General features: G+C 46.6%; 1 protein-coding gene across 1 annotated transcript in view; it reads right to left on the bottom strand.

The window, feature by feature from the left end:
* The window catches only part of FBLN5 (fibulin 5), a 111,210-nt gene that overhangs the window by 37,643 nt on the left and 54,676 nt on the right, over positions 1–18,891 (bottom strand). The window contains exons 5-8 of the mRNA XM_006839632.1: positions 14,257–14,379; positions 12,333–12,449; positions 7,168–7,287; positions 1,795–1,917 (exon numbers count right to left, since the gene is read on the bottom strand). Coding sequence (XP_006839695.1) covers positions 1,795–1,917; positions 7,168–7,287; positions 12,333–12,449; positions 14,257–14,379 — 483 coding nt within the window. The remainder of the gene's footprint in view (positions 1–1,794; positions 1,918–7,167; positions 7,288–12,332; positions 12,450–14,256; positions 14,380–18,891) is intronic.

The raw sequence follows: 18,891 nt of genomic DNA, 5'->3' as shown, positions 1-18,891 counted from the left end.
CATCTTGTTTGTTCTCTCCTGTATGCTATTCTTGATGTTTGATTTCTGTGTGTTCCATCTGGTGAGGTTCATGTGTATAGTTGCCTTTGATGTTGTTTTAAAAAGGTATTTGCCATGAATAAGTCATTGGACTTGCCACATTCTTTCATGCAATCTCCAGCATTTTTTCTATCACCAAGGCCATATTTTCCAACAACTGATCTTTCGTCTTTGCTTGCAACCTTTGCATTCCAATCACCAGTAATTATCAACACATCTTGATTGCATGTTTGATCAATTTCAGACTGAAGAGATTGGTAAAATTCTACAATTTCATCATCACTGGCTTTAGTGGTTGATATGTAAATTTGAATAATAGTGGTTAGGATTAACTGGTTTTCCTTGTAGGTGTAGGGAAATTATCCTATCACAGACAGCATATATACATCTTGAAATGTTCTTTTTATTGATGAGTGTTAAGGCATTCCTCTTGAATGTGTTGTACCTGCCATATTAAACCATGTGATTGCCAGATTCAAAACTGCCAATACCAGTTCATTTCAGCTCACTAAAGCCTAGGATATTGATCTTTCTGCATTCCATTCCATTGTGACAACTTCCCATTTTCCTAGGTTCATACTTCACAAATTCCATGTTCCAATTATTAATGGATGTTTTCAGCTGTTTCTCCTCATTTTGAGCTGTGCCCCATCAGCAAATGAAGGTCCTGAAAGCTTTACTCCATTTGCATCATCACGGTCAACTCTACTTTGAGCAGGAAGCTCTTACGAAGTTGATTTTTGAGTGCCTGCCAACCTGAGGGGCTCATCTTCCAACACCATCTCTGACAATATTCTGGTATTATTCATAACATTTTCATCTTCCGTCACTATGTCTGACAATGCTCTGCTATTCATCAGGTTTTCAGTGTCTAAACATTCCTTCGTAGTCTGTCTTAATCTGGAAACGCTGTTGAAACCTGTCCTCCATGGGCGAACCTGTTGGTATTTAAAATACCAGTGGTATAGCTTCCAGACTCTAGTATTTTCAATAATCTCATATGCATGTGAAAGTTGGACAGTGAATAAGGAAGGCTGTAAAAGAATTGATGCATTTGAGGTATGGTGTTGCAGGAGACTATTAAAAGTATTATGGACTGCCAAAAGAACAAACCAATCTGTGTTAAAAGAAATACAACCAGAATGCTCCCTGGAAGCCAGGATGGAAGCCAGACTTCATCTCTTATACTTTAGACATGTTGTCAGGAGGGATCAGTCCCTGGAGAAGGATATTGAGTTTGTGAAATGGAGGGTTGAAGACAAAGAGCAAGACCCCCAAAGAGATCGATTGGCGCAGTGGTAGCAGCAATGAGCTCAAGCAAAGAAATGATTGTGAGGTTGGCCCAGGACTGGGTAGTGTTTTGTTCTGTTGCGCATAGGGTCGCTATGAGTCAGTACTGACTCAATGGTGCCTAACAACAACAACAATGACAACAATAGCTTTCAGAATCACAGCACCATGCAAGTCACCCCAGTATAACAAACTGACAGACTACTGATGGGCCACAGAGGCACTCTTGTGTAGCCTGTACCTTGTGTAGCCAGAGAGTTTCTTACACAAGGAAGACTGACCTAGGTAGGCCCTTTCTGGGGTTAAAGACTATGTCTCAGGGCAGGAAGACACCAACCCAGGGCCTGCCTCTCAGTACATGACCAACACCCATTAAAATCACCCAGAATTCCCCAGGTGACTTTATAGAAGTCAGCCCCCTCTCCCACAGCTGCCCCAGCTGGTTCCCTCTACACAGCCTTTTACCCTGGCAGCTCCGGTTGTCGTCCAGCAAGATGTAGCCAGGAGGGCAGGAGCAGAAGTACGTGCCAGGCTGGTTCACACACTCGTGTTGGCAGAGGAACTCGGAGAAGCTGCACTCGTCCATATCTGGGGATGAGAAGTTACACCTGCTGTTGATTATCACAAAATATTGGTGTGGTTGGGGGAGCTCTTATAGGTCATTTGCTCCATCTCCTTCTCTCTCCTATTATGACAGCTTTCCTGCCAAGAAGTTGTTAGCCACTTCTTGAATGCCTCTCATGATGGGGTGCTCACTACCTGTTGAGGAAGCCCATGCTCTATAGATATCTCTAATTATTAGAAAGGAGTCCTGGTGTCATGCTGTAGGATAAGCATTGGACAGCTAACCACAAAGTTGGTGGTTCAAACCCACCATCTGCTCCTTGGAAACGCTATACATGGTCTCTATGAGTTGGAACCAACTCCACAGCACTTAACAACATCATTCAGAAAACCCAGAAAAATACAGTTACCATCAAATTCATTCCAATACACAGCAATCCCATGTACATCACAGTGGAAGTGTGCTCCAAAGTGTTTTCAGTGACTGATTTTTCAGAAGATTGCCAAGTCTTTCTTGTGAGGTTGTTCTGGGAGAACTCAAACTGCCAACCTTAGGTTAGCCCTGAGCATGTTGACCTTTTACACCACCCAAGGACTCCACCATAAAACCAAACCCAGAGCCACCAAGTCGATTCTGGCTCACAGTGAGCCTGTAACACAGAGGTTTCTAAGGTTGTGATCTTTATAGGAGCAGATAGACCAATCTTCACCTATGGAGTGGCTGGTGAGTTCGAGCCACTGACCTTTTGGTTAACGGTCAAGTGCTTAACTCACTGCACCCTCAGGGTTCCTCCTGTAAGACCAAGATATGCTGATTATATTAAATGTCATTCTGTCAAAACACCTTCTTACAAAGAAAGCTTTGGAGTGGAGTGGGGTGGCTGGGTGGGTGGGCACAGTTGTCCCCCAGAGGCTCCCTGCAGCCCCGGCAGTCTGAACAGCCTGGGGTGATCACTGTCTAGTTGGAGAGCTGAGGTGTGGAGGGGAAGGGGAGCTATTGTACTTGTGATTTTACAATCCATCCAGGCAGGCCATGGCAGTGGAGGCAGAAAAGCAAGTTTCAGAAAAGCCAATTCCTCATCACACACAGAGTTTGGCAATACAGTCCCTATTTGAGCCTCACTCAATAAGCATGCCAAAGAAAACATGTTTTTCTTTCATTTGTTGTTTCCCAAAAGCTTGTATTCGCTAGTTTTCCCATGTGACATGTCCTCGGATCACTCCCTCACTTGCGGGCCACTGGTGGCTTGAACCACCTAGAGAGGGAGGGTATCAGCACAAACAAGGCTGTTTTTGTGCCATCAGGTGACACCCCTTACTTCTCACCTCCCAGAAGGCAGAACTCCCTCCTGCCTCTCCCAGTGACCTTCAGGTGATGTTCTGAGCCAGCAGCATGGATGCTGACTGGAAGAGTGGGAACCGGTTCTGTTAAGTTGAATCTGCCTCTGTCATAACCCACCACTCGGCCCTGGGAGCCTAGTAAAGGGCCTGGTGTCTGGCCCCAAGCCATTCAAATGGAGAACTTCCTGCTTCTAAGCTCTTAGATTTCATTCATGACTTCAATAGACCTGGGAGTAGACCTGTCAGTTTCTCACTAAGTGTGTTAGACTCTTAACCTGCTCCATCACATTTAATCCTCACCTTCACCCTATACCACATCCTGGTGTGGCACTGTAGGATAAGCACTGGACTGTAAGGTCAGTTTGAACCTAAGGTCAGTGGTTCAAATCCACCAGCCACTCCTCAGAAACCTTACACAGGGTTTCTATGAGTCAGAACCGACTTGACGGCATTTACCAACAACAACAAGAACCCTGTTGCCACTGAGTTAACACTGACTCATGACAACCCCACATGTTGGATCAGAACTGTGCTCAGTAGGTTTCCATGCTGAGCTTGTCAGAAGCAGGTCACCAGGTCTTTCTATTGAGATGCCTCTGTGTGGACTCGAACCTTCAATCTTTTGGTTAGCAAGCAAGCGCATTAACTATTTACACCACCTTTTAACCTCACCCAGGGGTGCTATTATTATCCCCATTTTGTTATCGTTGTTGTTATTAGGTGCCATCGAGTTGGTACCGACCCATAGTGACCCTATGCACAACAGAATGAAACACTGCCCGATCCTGGGCCAACCTCACTACTGTTGCCACGCTTGAGCCCATCAATGCTGCCAGTTGGCCAATCCATCTCGCTGGAGGTCTTCCTCTTCTTCTCTGTCTCTCCACCTTACCAAACATGATATCCTTCTCCAGTGACTGGTCCCTCCTGATAATATGTCCTAAGTATGAGAGATGAAGTTTGGCCATCTTGGCCTCCAAGGAGCACTCTGGCTGCACTTCTTCCAAAACGGATCTGTTTGTTCTTTTCACAGCCCATGGCACTTTCAGTATTCTCCTCCAGCACCATAACTCAAATGCATCAATTCTTCTATGGTCTTCCATATTTATCTCCATTTACAAAGGAAGAAATGAAGCTTACAGAGGCTCAGTAACTTGACCAAGTTTCCGTATGACTGAGGTTGGCTGCTGTCGAGAACTGCCCCAAAGCGTTTTCGAGACTGGCACCTTCATGGGAGCAGATCACCAGGTCTAGTTCTTGCAGAGCCTCTGGGTAGGTTTAAACCATCACCCATTCAGTTAGCCGTCAAACACTTAACCACTGTGCCACCAAAGGGATTCAAACCCAGCCATCCAGCTTCCAGATTCTACATTTCACAACAAAAGGATGTAAGGCCTCCCTGTGTTGTTGTTGTTGTTAAGTGTCGTGGAGTCGATTCTGACCCATAGTGACCCTGTATATAGGGTTTCCACGGAGTAGCTGGTGAGCTTGAACCACTGACTTTGCAGTTCAAACGACTTTGCAGTGTGATGCATTAGCCCGCAACGCCACACCAGGACTCCAAGGCCTCCCTGAGTAACCTTAAAATCAGAGAGTTTGAGATTCCTGGAGTTAGAGCAATCCCCTGAGCAGGACCAGCTTCAGTGCCAATAGCTAGGGTAGTTCTCAGCCCCACCTCCCATCCCCTCGGGCTGGGAGGGGCTCCACAGACCCTACTCAATCCACAGACTTGGCTAAGGGCAGCAGCTCCACCCACCACTAAAGAGCTGAAATACCAGCCGGATTTCTGGCAAGGAGAACCCATTAGGCCATTAGGCCATCCAAGTGAGGGATCAGCTCAGCTCTGCGGATCCCAGAGGGACTAGGGGACAAGACTGCACTGTGGGGAGGACCGCCCCAGCTCCTGGGACAGATGGAGGGGCACAGAAAGGGAAGAAGTAGGAAGGCATAGAAACACACTGTGACCTGGAAGGAGACAAAGTGAGTCTACTGCACATTCTCGCCAACCTTCCAAGGTGTATGCTCACTGGAAACCCAACATGAATGACCGTTTACTTCCTTCTCTCGTGCCCCATAAAGCACCTGTAAGCACTGGGCACGCTGTGTTGTTGTTGTTGTTAAGTGTCATCGAGTCAGCTCTGACCCATAGCGACCCTCTATAGAGTTTCTGAGGAGAAGGTGGTGAGTTTGAACCACTGACCTTGCGGTTCAAACTGACTTTGCAGTCCAGCACATTAACCCACCAGGGATATTAACAAGTAATGAAGCTAAGGTATACCAACTCTTTTCATCTTTATGATCACCGTATGGGTAGGGGGAATGCTGAGGGGGGCACAAATGAGTAAACAGATCCAGAAAGTGACTTGGCCACAGAAAGTAGTTTGTGGGAAACCAGCAATGCCTGGCCCAAGTCATTCCAGCAGGCTGCCTCTGCAAAGGGCCCATACACATCTGTGGGTCTGTAGGGAATTCTGCAGAAAGAAATACGCCCATCTCAAAACGCTACACTTCCCCCACTTCCCAGTTCCTTGGCCCAGAGGCCCTGGGGAGTGGCATGTAAGGAACTGAAATCTACGAAGGATGTAATTTTTCATGCCTGAGGGTATGATTACTGTTTCTGGGGCTGGCATTTCATCAGTCCAAGGTTCTCTGTAACCCCAGGAAGAGAGTGCTCTCTTGTTTGGGGGAACTCTGTCTCTAGACTAGAGAACATTCCAGTCCTAAGTGAAGCCATCACAGAAGTCTCATTCATGACCTGGGTCAGTTCCTGTTACAGTGAAGCTCAGGATTGGGAAACTTTCCATTCTGCCGAACAAAAAGGACTGCCACGCCCCAGTGAATGGCCCACTTATTTTTGAAAACTACAGTGACGCATCCTTCATCTCAACTTTACTAATTTACAACTGCAGATGATGTCACAGGTAATGGAATGGAGTTTACTTCAGTCTCACATTTACAAACAGGGGAGAGAGAAAGAGAAAAGGAAAGACGACAGAGCAAACATGGCTCTGAGAAAGATGTTAAAACAAAACAAAAACACTGGCCCCCAGTCAAATTAAACTCATATTGTCTCCTGTGTATTACAAAATAGAACTGAGCTCCATCGGATTTTCTGGGCTGCAATCTTTATGGAGGCAGATTGCCAGCTCTTTCTTCTGCAGTACCACTGGATACAGTCAAATTGTCACCCTTTTGATTAGCAGCAGAGCACAAATTATTTGTGCCATCCCAGGACATTGTGGTACAGAATGCTGCCAGGGATAAATATAAGATGTGGTCCTTATTCTCAAGGCAGTCACAATCTTAGTTATCTATTTGTCAATTTTATTTTATTTTTTTACTTTTTAGAAGAAAACAAAAGAGCAGGGTAAATAAGAAAATTATAGTAACCTGAGCAAAGAATCCGAGCTTGTTGGGTTTGGGAAAAATGTATAAAAGGTAAACTAAGCCATCAGTTCAATATTCTCACACATTGTTAGGATTTCATTCATTTGACATTCATTTATTCATTCATTCAGGAACTATTTAATAATGCTCACTGTGTGCTGGAGATTTACAGACATGAGCTCATTCAACCACCACTCCAAGCCCTAACCTCTGGGATACACTATTATGCTATTATTCCTATCTGTCCTGCTCCCAGGCCAACATACAAAACCAGGTGACTCCACTTCCTCTTCATCTCCAACTCTGGCCCTAGAAGGTGGCTCCATTAGTGTTTGCCTTAGGAGTCATATGACATTGGCCAAACGTATCCACAGGAGGTGAGCACCATCTGCCTCCAGGAAGTGACTCTAACCCCACTGCACCAGGAAATGTCCCAAACTGGAGATGGAGCCAGGAGATGAGAGGAAACACCTGTGAAGGAAGCCCTTGTCCTCCACCCCCCTGTCCCAAATACAGGTGAGAGTCTCCAATGCCAAATTCCATTACCACTGCAGCGAACACCATCGTCCTCAAGTTCATAGCCGGGGTCACAGCGGCAGATGAAAGAGCCGTAGGTGTTGACACAGGTCTGCACGCAGGGGTTCTCAGTCGCACACTCGTTCACGTCTGTGGGAAGCCAAAGTATATCACTGACCATTCCCACAAGTAGGCAGGAAAACGCACTGGTAACGAAACTTTTTCCACCAGAACACCAGATTCACCCATACGAAAGATCCCCATCACGACCTCTCATACTGAAATCTCAGACCTAAAGTGTTTGCTAAAGGACCAGGGCCTCATGCATATGTTCCCCTGGGGGTGCAGGTCTGGAAGAGGGGAAACAACATACATACATATCATATAGGTGCATGTGTACATGTATGTATGTGGACACTTAGTAGGATGTCCCCTCCCCAAGGCTTACCCACAGGAATCCCCCAGCAATACCTGCTCATTCCAGCATCAGTTAGCTCTTCCCCCACCTCACTGATGTTAAAGAATCAGGTACCTGCATCTACCATGCACAAACGACTTTACTGATCATTGGTTGTCTCATCGTCCCATCTTACAGACCAGGAAAGAGACTCAAGTACGTCAAGGGAAGGATTGCAAGGGGGTACGGAGGAGCTTTCTGGGGTGATGCATATGTTCACTACCTTGAATGTATTCATATGTCAAAAGTCATGAAACTATGGCACTGGACTGAGAACCATAAGCTCGGCAGTTCAAACCCACCAGGTGCTCCTTTGGAACCCTAGACAGGGTCGCTATGAGTCAGAACCGACTTGATAGCACTTCACAACAACGCTGCAGCTGATTTTATAGCAGTAAATGTATTTTAAATGTCTTTAAATTAAGAGATATGCCCTAGTCCACAAGCTAACAAGAGCACAGTAAGAAATAGAATATAAGTCAGGGGTCTTTCTAGAATCATCCCTGGGAAAGGTCAGGGGTCCCTTCTACACTGTCATTGACTGACTCATTTGGTGGGGGGAAGTAATTCACTTTTGTTCTTGCTGAGAATCGATGCAGCAGAACACATACCAGCTCAACAATTTCTACACGTATTGTTAAGTGATACTGATTCTATTCTTTGAGTGAAGTAGCCATTCTCACAGTCCTCTTCTGAACTCTTGCTCACGCATCACAGTGAATTCACTGTCTGACTTTCCTCTCTGCTCTTTCAAGTTGCTCTTGTCAATTTGATCCCATATGGTTGGTGATCGTCATATGGCAAGGAGTCGATTCAGACTCATAGCGACCCAGTCAGTATATGGTTTCCAAGGCTGTAAATCTTTATGGGAACAGAAAGCCTCATCTTTCCCCCATGGAGCAGCTGGTGGATTTGAACTGCTGACTTTGCAGCTAGTAGCCCAATATGTAGCCCATAATACTACCAAGGTTTCTTTTGACCCCCATATGTTGTCATTAAGTGCTGTCGAGTTGGTTCAGACTCATAGCAACCCTGTATAGGATTTCCAAGGAGCAGCTGGTGGGTTTGATCTGCCAACCTTGTGGTTCACAGCCTAGTGCTGATCCTACAGCGCTGGAGTCCATTGACACCATATGTTGTTGTTGTTATTGTTGTTGTTGTTGTGAAGTGCCATTGAATCAATTCCGACCCATAGCAACCCTGGTCAGGGTTTCCAAGGAGAGACTGGTGTGCTTGAACTGCCAACCTTACAGTTCAAAGCGACTTTGCAATCCAGTGCATTAACCCACAGCGCCACACCTGCTCAAGACAGTCTTTACTAATTAAGCTGAACTATTGTTTGGTTTCAAGAAGATTTTAGGAAGTGTTTCTGGTTTAAGGTTTAAAGATGATCTCAGGGGAAAAGTTTCAGGGGTTCATCCAGCCTCCACAGCTCCAGAAAGTCTGAATTCTAAGAGAATTTTAAAATCTGTTCTGCATTTCCCCCCTTTTACCAACCTTCTTTTTTAGACTCTTGGACCAGCCTGTGGACGGACTCATTTTGAGCCTTTATCACCAGCTATATGTCAATAACCCAAGGTCCACCTGAGAGATTTGTCTAGCCTCTTCACACATCCAAGTAAGCCTCTTGAGCCTCTGAGTGGAGACCTGAGTAGTTCCGGGTGGAGATTCTTCTTTTCGCAGTGAAACCACCTGAGAGGCTCTTCTTAAAGGGGAGGGCCAGTCCCACAAAGCTAATGCCTACAAAGCTCCTGCATCCTGGCCTCCCGGATTCTTTCAGAGAAAGACAACAGGCAGCCCTCTAAGGGAGGTCCAGTGAAACACCAGTTTCCTCTTGAGCCCACAGGAATGTGGAGGCTCCCCACCCAGGAGGCCCGGGAAATGTCCTCAGTTGTGGCAAGTCACTGAGAGGAAGTACAGGCAGGACAGCAGTCGTGAGACCTAGGGCAGGTGTTCTAGCTTTTGACTGGATGCTGGCCATGCTAAGACAAAGGCACTCACGTCTTGCCCTTTCCCAGCTCTCAGATGCTCCCGGAAAGCAGAGGGGCCAGAGGCTTCTGTCCTCTGAGGTTCCAGAAAGCCATTCCCGACAGCCACTCTGAGAGTTAAGGTTTTGCATCAACTTGGCAGGGTTGGGATTCTCGGCAGCTTAGCAGTTAAGATGTGGTCATCTCCTACAATGAGATCTAGCATAATGGAATCTTTTCCCCCACTATGGGATCAGCACTGATCTAATGTCATCAGCCTATATGTCGTAAGCCCTTACACTTCTATGATGTTGATGAAACCAGATGCAATTTACAGGATTAGGTTGTATCTTGAGTCAATGTCTTCTGAGATATAAAAGAGATTAAATAGGCAAGCAGAGCTCAGAGGAACTACTATCACCAAGAAAGGAGAACCAGGAGTGGACTATGTCCTTTGGACTGTGGAGAGATCCCTGCGCTGTGAAGCTCCTTAGATCCAAGAAAAGATGGATGCCAAAACACACGGAAGCTCTAAGGCATGTTTAATTCAGGGCCTACAGATACTGAATGGAGACAAGGACTTATCTCCAGAGTTGGAGCTCTGAATTCAGACTTCTTGTCTCCTAACCTATGAGGGTGAAAGTGCCCTGGACTGCCAAAAGAACCAATAGATCTGTTTTGGAAGAAGTGTAGCCAGAGTGCTCCTTGGAGGCCAGGATGGCTAAGCTTTGTCTCTCCTACTTCGGACATATTGTCCGGAGGAAACAATCGTTGGAGAAGGATGTCATGCTGGGTAGGGTGGAGGGTTAGAGAAAAAGAGGAAGACCCCTAATGAGATGGATCAGCCAGGTGGCATCATTGATGGACTCAAGTGTGGCAGCGGTAGTGAGGTTGGCCCAGGATCGGACATTGTTTCGTTCTGCTGTGCATGGGGTCGCTATGATTCGGTTCCGACTTGATGGCACCTGACAACAACAACAACCTATGAGGGTATACATTTCTGTTTATTGAAGCCATGCACCTGTGGCGGTTCAGTTGTAGCAGCACTAGACCACTAAGACAACTCTGGAATCCACGCACAGACCAATGCCCTTCTGAGTCCTGCGAGAGCAGGTAGTTCTGACCTGTGGGGTGAGGGGAAGGCTGAATGTTTGGTTCTACTCTGAACTCTGGCCCAGCTTGGCTGTGGGACTTTTGCAAGTTGATTCTCTTTGTTGAACCTTGATTTCTTCATCTGAGAAGTGGGGCCATGAACTCTTGTCCTGCCTACCTCCTATAACAATTGTTGGGTTTCACTGAGATGAGCAGTTGTGATGGTCCTTGGAAAAGTGTCAAGTACTCTTCCACGCACGAAAAGCTCTGACCACAGAAGCTCAGTGAAAGAGGTAAGGTCTTGAGTTGGCCCACCGGCTCTGCTGATGCAATAGCCCAGCAGCTATGTGCGGTGGCCCTGGCACTACCTTATCATGCTTCTGGTCCTGGCACTACCAGTGCATTATCTGTGCCTTGTCACAGACCTGTCCCGGAGACAACCTGGAGAACACCTGGGCCTTTGGGCTCTGCTGTGCATGGCTGTTCCTCAGGAGGAGTTGGGTGCCCTGGCACCAAGAAGCCCACTCTATCCTCAGCGACTTATCACAAGAGTAGAGGAGCCAGGGGCCGGCTCCATCTGCGTGAGTAGGAAACTCTCCCAACCTCTCAGCCTGGCCTCTGCCTTCAGCTGAAAATGACCTCCCCTGGCAAGAGGAACGCAGTTAAGACTTCTTGGAACAATTTGTCGAACCAGCTTTGGGGGAGAGACTTACAAAGAATCCAGGATCAAGCTCTTTAACACTGATGCCTTCCTGTTTACCCTATGATTTCGATACGATTAGATGGATGGAGACAGAACATCCTCCAACAAGCTGGCCTGGAGCCTGGCGTCCAGACCTCTAATGGTGTGACAAGGAAATGGGCCCTGCAAAACCTGGTGGCAGGCTCCAGACAAAGACCTCATTCTGCATGTCCAGCACTGCCCCCACCCTGACTGAGTAGCTGCCAGGGACTGAAGGCTGAGAGCTGGGGGCTGGGACAGAACGTGCATTAATTCCTTGAATCTTAAGTTCCTATTCATTTCCTGAGCAAAAGAAACCTTCAGATGGAAACCGCAATAGACGTGGATCATTTGTTTTCTTTACTTATCAGTATGTGAAGTGATCATGTGAAAACCAGAAAAAGTCTTTGTTTGATTCTGTTTCAGGGGGGTTGCTGAGTGGAAGGGGAAGTCCTTGCCACCACCAGACTCTTGGCTAAGTAACACGCACTGCTGGCACAGATGCGGGGCATAACACTAGCAGGAGAGGCGTCAGAATTGCCCAAGAAACACTTATGAGGAGTGTATGTGCTTATTTTGCAATTAATCCAGGGTCAGAGGCCCCTTCTAATCACCTTTGGGCCTCCGTCTTTGAACCTGGACTACACAACACCTGGGAAATTTTGTGATTAGCCAAGAAAGCCAACAAGGCTACTGTGGAGGCAGAAAGAGAAGCAAGTGTGTGATATTAGAGGCTCACAGTTTGGGAGGATTGTGGCTCTAATCTCAACAAGACTCAGAGCACTTTTCGAGATGGTTCTCAACTTCAGGTCTGGTCTCATGTTTCCATGTGAACAGAGGCAAAGGACAGAAATGCTCTCTCTGCACAGCACGATCCACCAATATCGGCGACAAGGCTCTGAGGCAGATTGCATCAAGCACGTCACATGACATTCAGGTTGTCACTCATGCCACATACCTTGGCAAGACCTTCCATCCTCGTTGAGGGTAAAACCAGGGTTGCATGTACAGGAGTAGGATCCAGGAACATTCGCACACAGCTGCTGGCAGTACCCATAGCGACACTCATCAATGTCTGGAAGCAGAAACACAGCAAGGCAAGACAAGTCTCCTCAGTTACTGATGCCAACACCAACCAGCCTGGTGATTACCAGCCTCTTCCTACACAGGGTCATGGACAGACAAGAAGGGGAACCAATGCCTACTAAATGTGAAGTACAGGGGTGTTCTCTGGATTCTCTGAGACTCAGTCTCCCTACAATCCTCTACCTTCCAACCCACCTCAGTCCCATGAGCACCTGAAGCTATCTTGAAAGTTGTTGAAGAAATTTCTGCTTGGAGTAGGATGTTGGGTGAGGTGACATCTGAGATTTTATCCATTCTAACATCTGTTTTTGAACTTTTCACTGCCCTATGAGGGGACAAGTTAGCTTAAAGTAGAAGAGGAGTCCATAGCATAGCATCCAACAAGTTCTTCACCAGCTCCATGAACAGTAAACATTTCCACCTATCAAGAGCGGAGTGAGCGTAGGACAAGCTGGGTAGCATTATAGTCTAGAAACATGAGGTGCATTGGATGGGAATCAAACCTGGGTCAGTCTACATATCCTTCTTGGAGTGCTGGTGTGGTGCTGTGGGTTAATGCGCTGGACTGCAAGGTCGCTTTGAACCACAAGGTTGGCAGTTCAAGCTCACCAGCCACTCCTCAGAAACGCCATACAGAGTCACTATGAGTCAGTACCAACTTGATGGCACTTAACAACAACAACAATGCATCCTTCTTATGTGATCTTCTCTGGCGTCCCTTGTGGTGGGGGAAAAAAAAAAGTGGGACTGAGAAAAAAGACAGATTTTAGAATAACTCATGTGACCGTCCGTCTTTTCGAAAAGTTCCACCTCTTTGAGTCTTGGTTCCCAACTCTCTGAAAGTTGGATGAGATCGCATCTAACACCCATCCAGTTCTGAAATTCTACATATGAAGTTCCCATACAGACAACTCACTTGTACTGACTGTGTATGTTCAAATGAGTGGCATCAAATTTTCCATGATAGCAGAGCTTGGTTAGAAGCGACCATCATAGTCACAAACGCCCACGTGCGCGCAGCCCTGCAGTGCACGCCTGGAAAGGAAAGCCCAGACAAGACTAATCCAGTTTATTAGGCCCCAGGATGCTTTGGACAGGGCTCTGAGGGCAGACCCAAACTCAGCCTCAATCAAGAGAGACTTGGAAAGAAGAATCCTTTTTTGTTTTGTTTCCATGATTTGGTTTGGATCTGTTTCTCAGCTTCTCCAGGACTGACTTTCAGACAACAGAATAGTGTCTTAGGGAATTGAAACTGGCAGGGCTTTCCCAAGAAAACACAGCATAGAACTCACACTCTAGAAATAGAAATTGAAGTGACAACTCAAGATGGCTAGGAATTCATTCACTTGGCTAAAACAAAAACCAGAGGGGAAGGACGGAAAAGAAACCTCCAGTAAAAATAAACCAAATGATTGTATAGCAGATGCCAGTGGCGAGGGACAATGTCTCAATTGGTGAAGGCAGAGTCCCTTAGGGGCAAACAGAAAGACCACAGCTAGCAGAGTGGGTGAGGGTGCCAGTTATAGTTGGGTACCGGGAGGAGGTGACATTGGATCTAAATCAATCCACCGATCCACATCTGAGACTTGGGCCATTTCGGTAAGAATGACTTCTAACTAGGACAGAATCACCCTCACCCTCGATCAATTCCTGCCTTAGATGTAAACCTCCTGAAGGAAGGAGATGACTAGGTCAAGCCATACATGAGTCCTTAAAAACATACAGTGATGTTGTGATGGAGCTGTAGCCTCTATGTTAACTCCTGAGAACTCCCGGGACCCCCTGGAAGCTGATACCTAAGCATTGTCCTTCCAGGAGCCAATAGCCATCGGTGCAAGAGCAGGTGTACCCTCCTTCTGTGTTGATGCAGATCTGGGTCGGGTTGCACTGGTGGGAATCTGTCGCACACTCGTCCACATCTGAAACACAGAGATATTCCAAAGAATGTCACATACTTCCACCGAGAACGCCGGGACCACCAAGGGGAAGGGAATACCTCACCAACTGGGGCCACTAGGAGATGTTGACATAAGTCGAGGGGCGGAGCTCCCCTGTTTACCAGAAACCCACAGAGGACAGTAGGTCACCTTGGTTACAACTATCGTTTGGATTAGACCTCATTCATGTGTTAAATAAAGGTCTAGTGTGTACCTACTGTGTGCTCAGGATTAGGATGAATATCACGGACAACTAACAGAATCACAAGAAATGTTCCTTGCCAATCGAAGTCTAGTCACTTGATTGTCTCATCCATGAGAATCTTCCAGCTGCTGCCCCTTCAGGAAGCTCTGTGGAGCCCCTGTGTTCATCTCCCTATGCCCTGGCTCACACAGGGTCTCCTTCTGCTGTGGAGAACCCATCATGGTCTGTCTGGTGGTCTGTGATGGTTCTTGTGTACAAGTTGTTCTATCTGTTTTAACTGAAAGCTTCCATGAATAGATTCAAGCTATATCTGTGGCCACAACGCCTAAGGCACCTGACACACCATACATGAACAATGATCAAAACTGTGAAACCCTTTAGTGACCCATGGGACATATAGTGCCCACCTACATTTTCCACCTCTGGGATTTAGTGGAAAGCTGCTGTCCCACTTCTAATGGCTACCTCCATTTGCTGTGGCTTTTATAACTGTGTGAATCTGAAGACACGGACCTCATCCCACCAATCCCAGAGCACCACCAGCCTCTTGGGACATATCTGTCCTACTAGTTGTATCAGGATCTTTACTACCTCAAAAAGGAGTAGGGGGTGGGGGTTCATTTCATTTCCAATTCCTTCTAGTACTGAAAATACATGTTGTTGTTATTAATCTTAAATGCTGTTAAGTCAGTTTCGACTCATAGTGAGCCTGTATAGAGATTTCAAGGAGCGACTGGTGGGTTTGAACTGGCGACCTTGCGGTCCAAACTAACTTTCTGGTCCAGTGCTTATTTCAACAAAAAATGCAAAGTAGAAAATAATTCAGTCTTGAAAGACTAAAGTTGAAACAAATTCTTCTTCCTTTCTCTCTGCAGTGCATCCATGGCTATACAAAGGCTTTTGACTGGGTAGACCATGATAGACTATGGCCAACAGTGTGAAGAATGGATGTTCCAAAGCATTTAAATGTGCTCATGAGGAACTAGTACACAGACCAAGAGGCAGTCATTCAAACAGAACAAGGGGATACTGATTGGTTTAAAAATCAGAAAAGGTGTGTACCAGGGTTGTATACTTTCACCACATTTCTTCAATCTGTATACTGAGCAAATTTAATCCAAGAAGTTGGATTATATGAAGAGGAACATGGCATCAGGATTGGGGGAAGACTCAGTAACAGCCTGTAATATAACCTTGCTTGCTGGAAGCTAAGAGAACTTAAAATATTTACTGATGAAGATCAAAGATCACAGTCTTAGTGTGGATTGCACTTCAATGTAAAGAAAACAAAGATCTTTACCACTGGACCAATAAATAGCATCATGACAAAGGAAGAAAAGATTAAAGTTGTCAAAGACTTCATTTTGCTTGGATCCACAATTAACAATCATGGAAGCAGCAGTCAAGAAATCAACCGATGTACTGCATTAGGCAAATCTGCTACACAAGACCTCTTTAAAGTGTTCAAGAGCAAAGATGCCCGTTAGAGGACTAAGGTAAGCCTGACCCAAGCCATGGTTATTTCAGGTACCTCATATGCATGTAAAAGTTGGACAATGAATAAGGAAAACTGTTGAATAATTGATGCATCCAAATTATGGTGTTGGAAAAGAATATTCAAAGTATCATGGACTGCCAGAAGAACAAACAAACCTGTGTTGAAAGAAGAACAACCAGAAACCAAGATGGCCAGACTTTGTCTCTCATACTTTGGACATGTTATCAGGACATGTCTCAGTCCCTGGAGCAGGGCATCATGTTTGGTAAAGTGGAGGGTCAGTGAAAAAGAGCTAGACCGCTCCCAATAAGATTGACTGATACAGTGGCAGCAACAATGGGGTCAAAGGTGAGGATGATTGTGAGGATGGTGGTGTGGGACCAGGCAGTGTTCTGTTACACTGTGCAGAGAATTGCTAAGAGTTGGAATCGACTCAATGGCACCAAACAACAACCCTGGATCCACTAGAATGACCACCTCTTGCCATCTAGCGTGACCTCCTCTTACTTTGACCTCAAGGAAAAGACTTTCCACCAGACAGCCCTTCATTCATTCACTCAGTGAGCACTCCACGAAGGTCCCCTCCCCAGCCTGCCTTCATTACTCTTTCATTACTGTAGTGGGAGCTCCCTCACCCCTACCTCCTCCCTGCTGCCCTCAAAGACACCCCAGTGTATGCAATATGCTACCACATTTATCCTTACCATCATCCTGTTAAGTTGGTTCCTGACTCCTCCTATCTGACAAAAGGGGAAACTGAACGAATGAGCTAAGATGCTCCAAGCCAAGGACTAAGCTTGGGCAGCCCTGCCTGCAGCCATGTACACTCTGTGCAGGACGACAGAGGTCACGATGCCCGGAACTAAACAGGGATCAGGAGAGCTGACAGACCAGGCACAAGAGAGAGGACCACGTTCTACCTACCTCATAGTCTTTACCACCATCCCATCCTGTCAGTGACTGCTTTGGATGTGTAGGCTGGAGGGGTGTGAGTGCCTCCAGTCCAGAAGAAGCAGCTCCTGGACAACAAGAGTCTAATGGAGCACAGGGGTTTGCGGGCTGTGGCCTCAGGCAGCCAGTGGTGGTGGTGGTGGTTATGTGCCGTGGAGTAGGAACCGACTCACAGCGAGCCTATACAGGGTTTCCGAGGCTATAAATCTTTACAGGAGCAGAACGCCTCATCTTTCTCCCACGGAACAGCTGGTAGTTTTGAACTGCTGACCTTAAGGTTCACAGCCCAATTCGTAACCACTACGCTACCAGAGCTCCTTATGACCAAATAAGTCTTCAGCCAGGGTCCCTGAGTGCTGAAAATGATGTATTCAGCTGCTAACCAAAATGTAGGAGGTTTGAGTCCACCCAGACACACTACAGAAGAAAGGTCTGGCAATCTACATTAGTAAAATCAGTCACTGAAAACCCTACGGAGTCCGCACATTGTCACCATGAGTGTGAATCTACTGGCAACTGATTTCTGCTAGACTCTTGGGCTCATGTGATACCACAGTAGTTCCCTCGTCTCCAAGGCCCCTCCACCCTATCCAAAATAACCAGGTGACTGGGCATCCTCTAGACATGCACAACCACCAAGAGCCTGGGTTCAGAGGTGGTTGCAGGCTCTGCTCCACCCTGTCACCCAGTTGGCCACATGCAGCCTTGGTGGCCCAGACCCAGCCCGGTTCCCTGATGCAGAACCTCTCCTGCTTCTGCCCTTTGCCTCCCTTCCACCCACAGCCCTGGGGAGCCGTCGGAGCATGCTTGGTCAGCTGCCACTCCTGCTCAAACCCATAGGAAGCCTGTGATAATAAATACTGCCACTATCGGTCAGTGCATATTTACATTGTTCCGGTGGGGAGTGATGGATGCCAATTGTACCCTGGGAACAACAGCGCCTTAGGAATCTGCACTCTGTTTTCCTGCCTTGAGGGGAATGGAGGGGGAGGGGGAGCAGAGGGGGGAAGGGAACTGTTGGCAAGCCTTGGCCCTAGCTAGTTCCCATGTCTCTGTGTTTGTGTAACTTCTGTCACACACAAAGGCCTACAGAGGGAGACCAAACACTTACTCAAAATGTGTATGCGTGTGCAAAAAAGAAAGGGTGTGTGAAATATTCAGACTAAAAACCAGCCTTTTCCTTTCATTTTTCAAAACCACCACCACCACCTTTACTGAGTTAAGAAATGAACCCCCTTTACACCCTACTTCTACTGATGGACATTTGCAAAATTAAAATCTGAGCTTACACTGAGTCGTTTCATTGGCTACCGGGACAACGGACATATTCAGGGTTCAGTAAGTCCTGAAGTATGGGGGGCATGTCCCACTTTTGCATCCTCAAAGCACACCTGGTACCATGTCAAGCCCTGATAAAGGTTCGATACATATTTGGTGCGTGAATGAATGAGCAATGAACAGATATGCTTACATTTCAGCCTCCAGGGGCTTTGCTTAGCCAATGTGCTGACAAGGACCATTTTGGAGTGTGGACTTTTAAACCACTGTCCACATATACACCTGGTGGAGCTGAAGCTGGAAATGTCCATGCTGTGGGTTCCTGCAAGGAGCTGGGAGACTACTCACACATTCCAGCTCACTGCAGAATTGCTTACATTAAATACATGTGATTTAAATAACAGAAGGGAAAATACATCAAGCAATTCCAAGGACATTCTTTGGCAGTGCCTGTTTTTCTGCACCAGTGGAAAAGTACGAACTCCAGCAACCTGAGCAAGTGTCATGATCCTTGTGCTCAAACCCTGTCTGGTATTCCTGTTCCCTTTCTGCAGGGTATTTA

Source organism: Chrysochloris asiatica, unplaced genomic scaffold, assembly GCF_000296735.1.
Source record: "Chrysochloris asiatica unplaced genomic scaffold, ChrAsi1.0 scaffold00025, whole genome shotgun sequence".
Taxonomy (NCBI): Eukaryota; Metazoa; Chordata; class Mammalia; order Afrosoricida; family Chrysochloridae; genus Chrysochloris; species Chrysochloris asiatica.
This window is presented reverse-complemented; position numbering and strand designations above follow the sequence as displayed.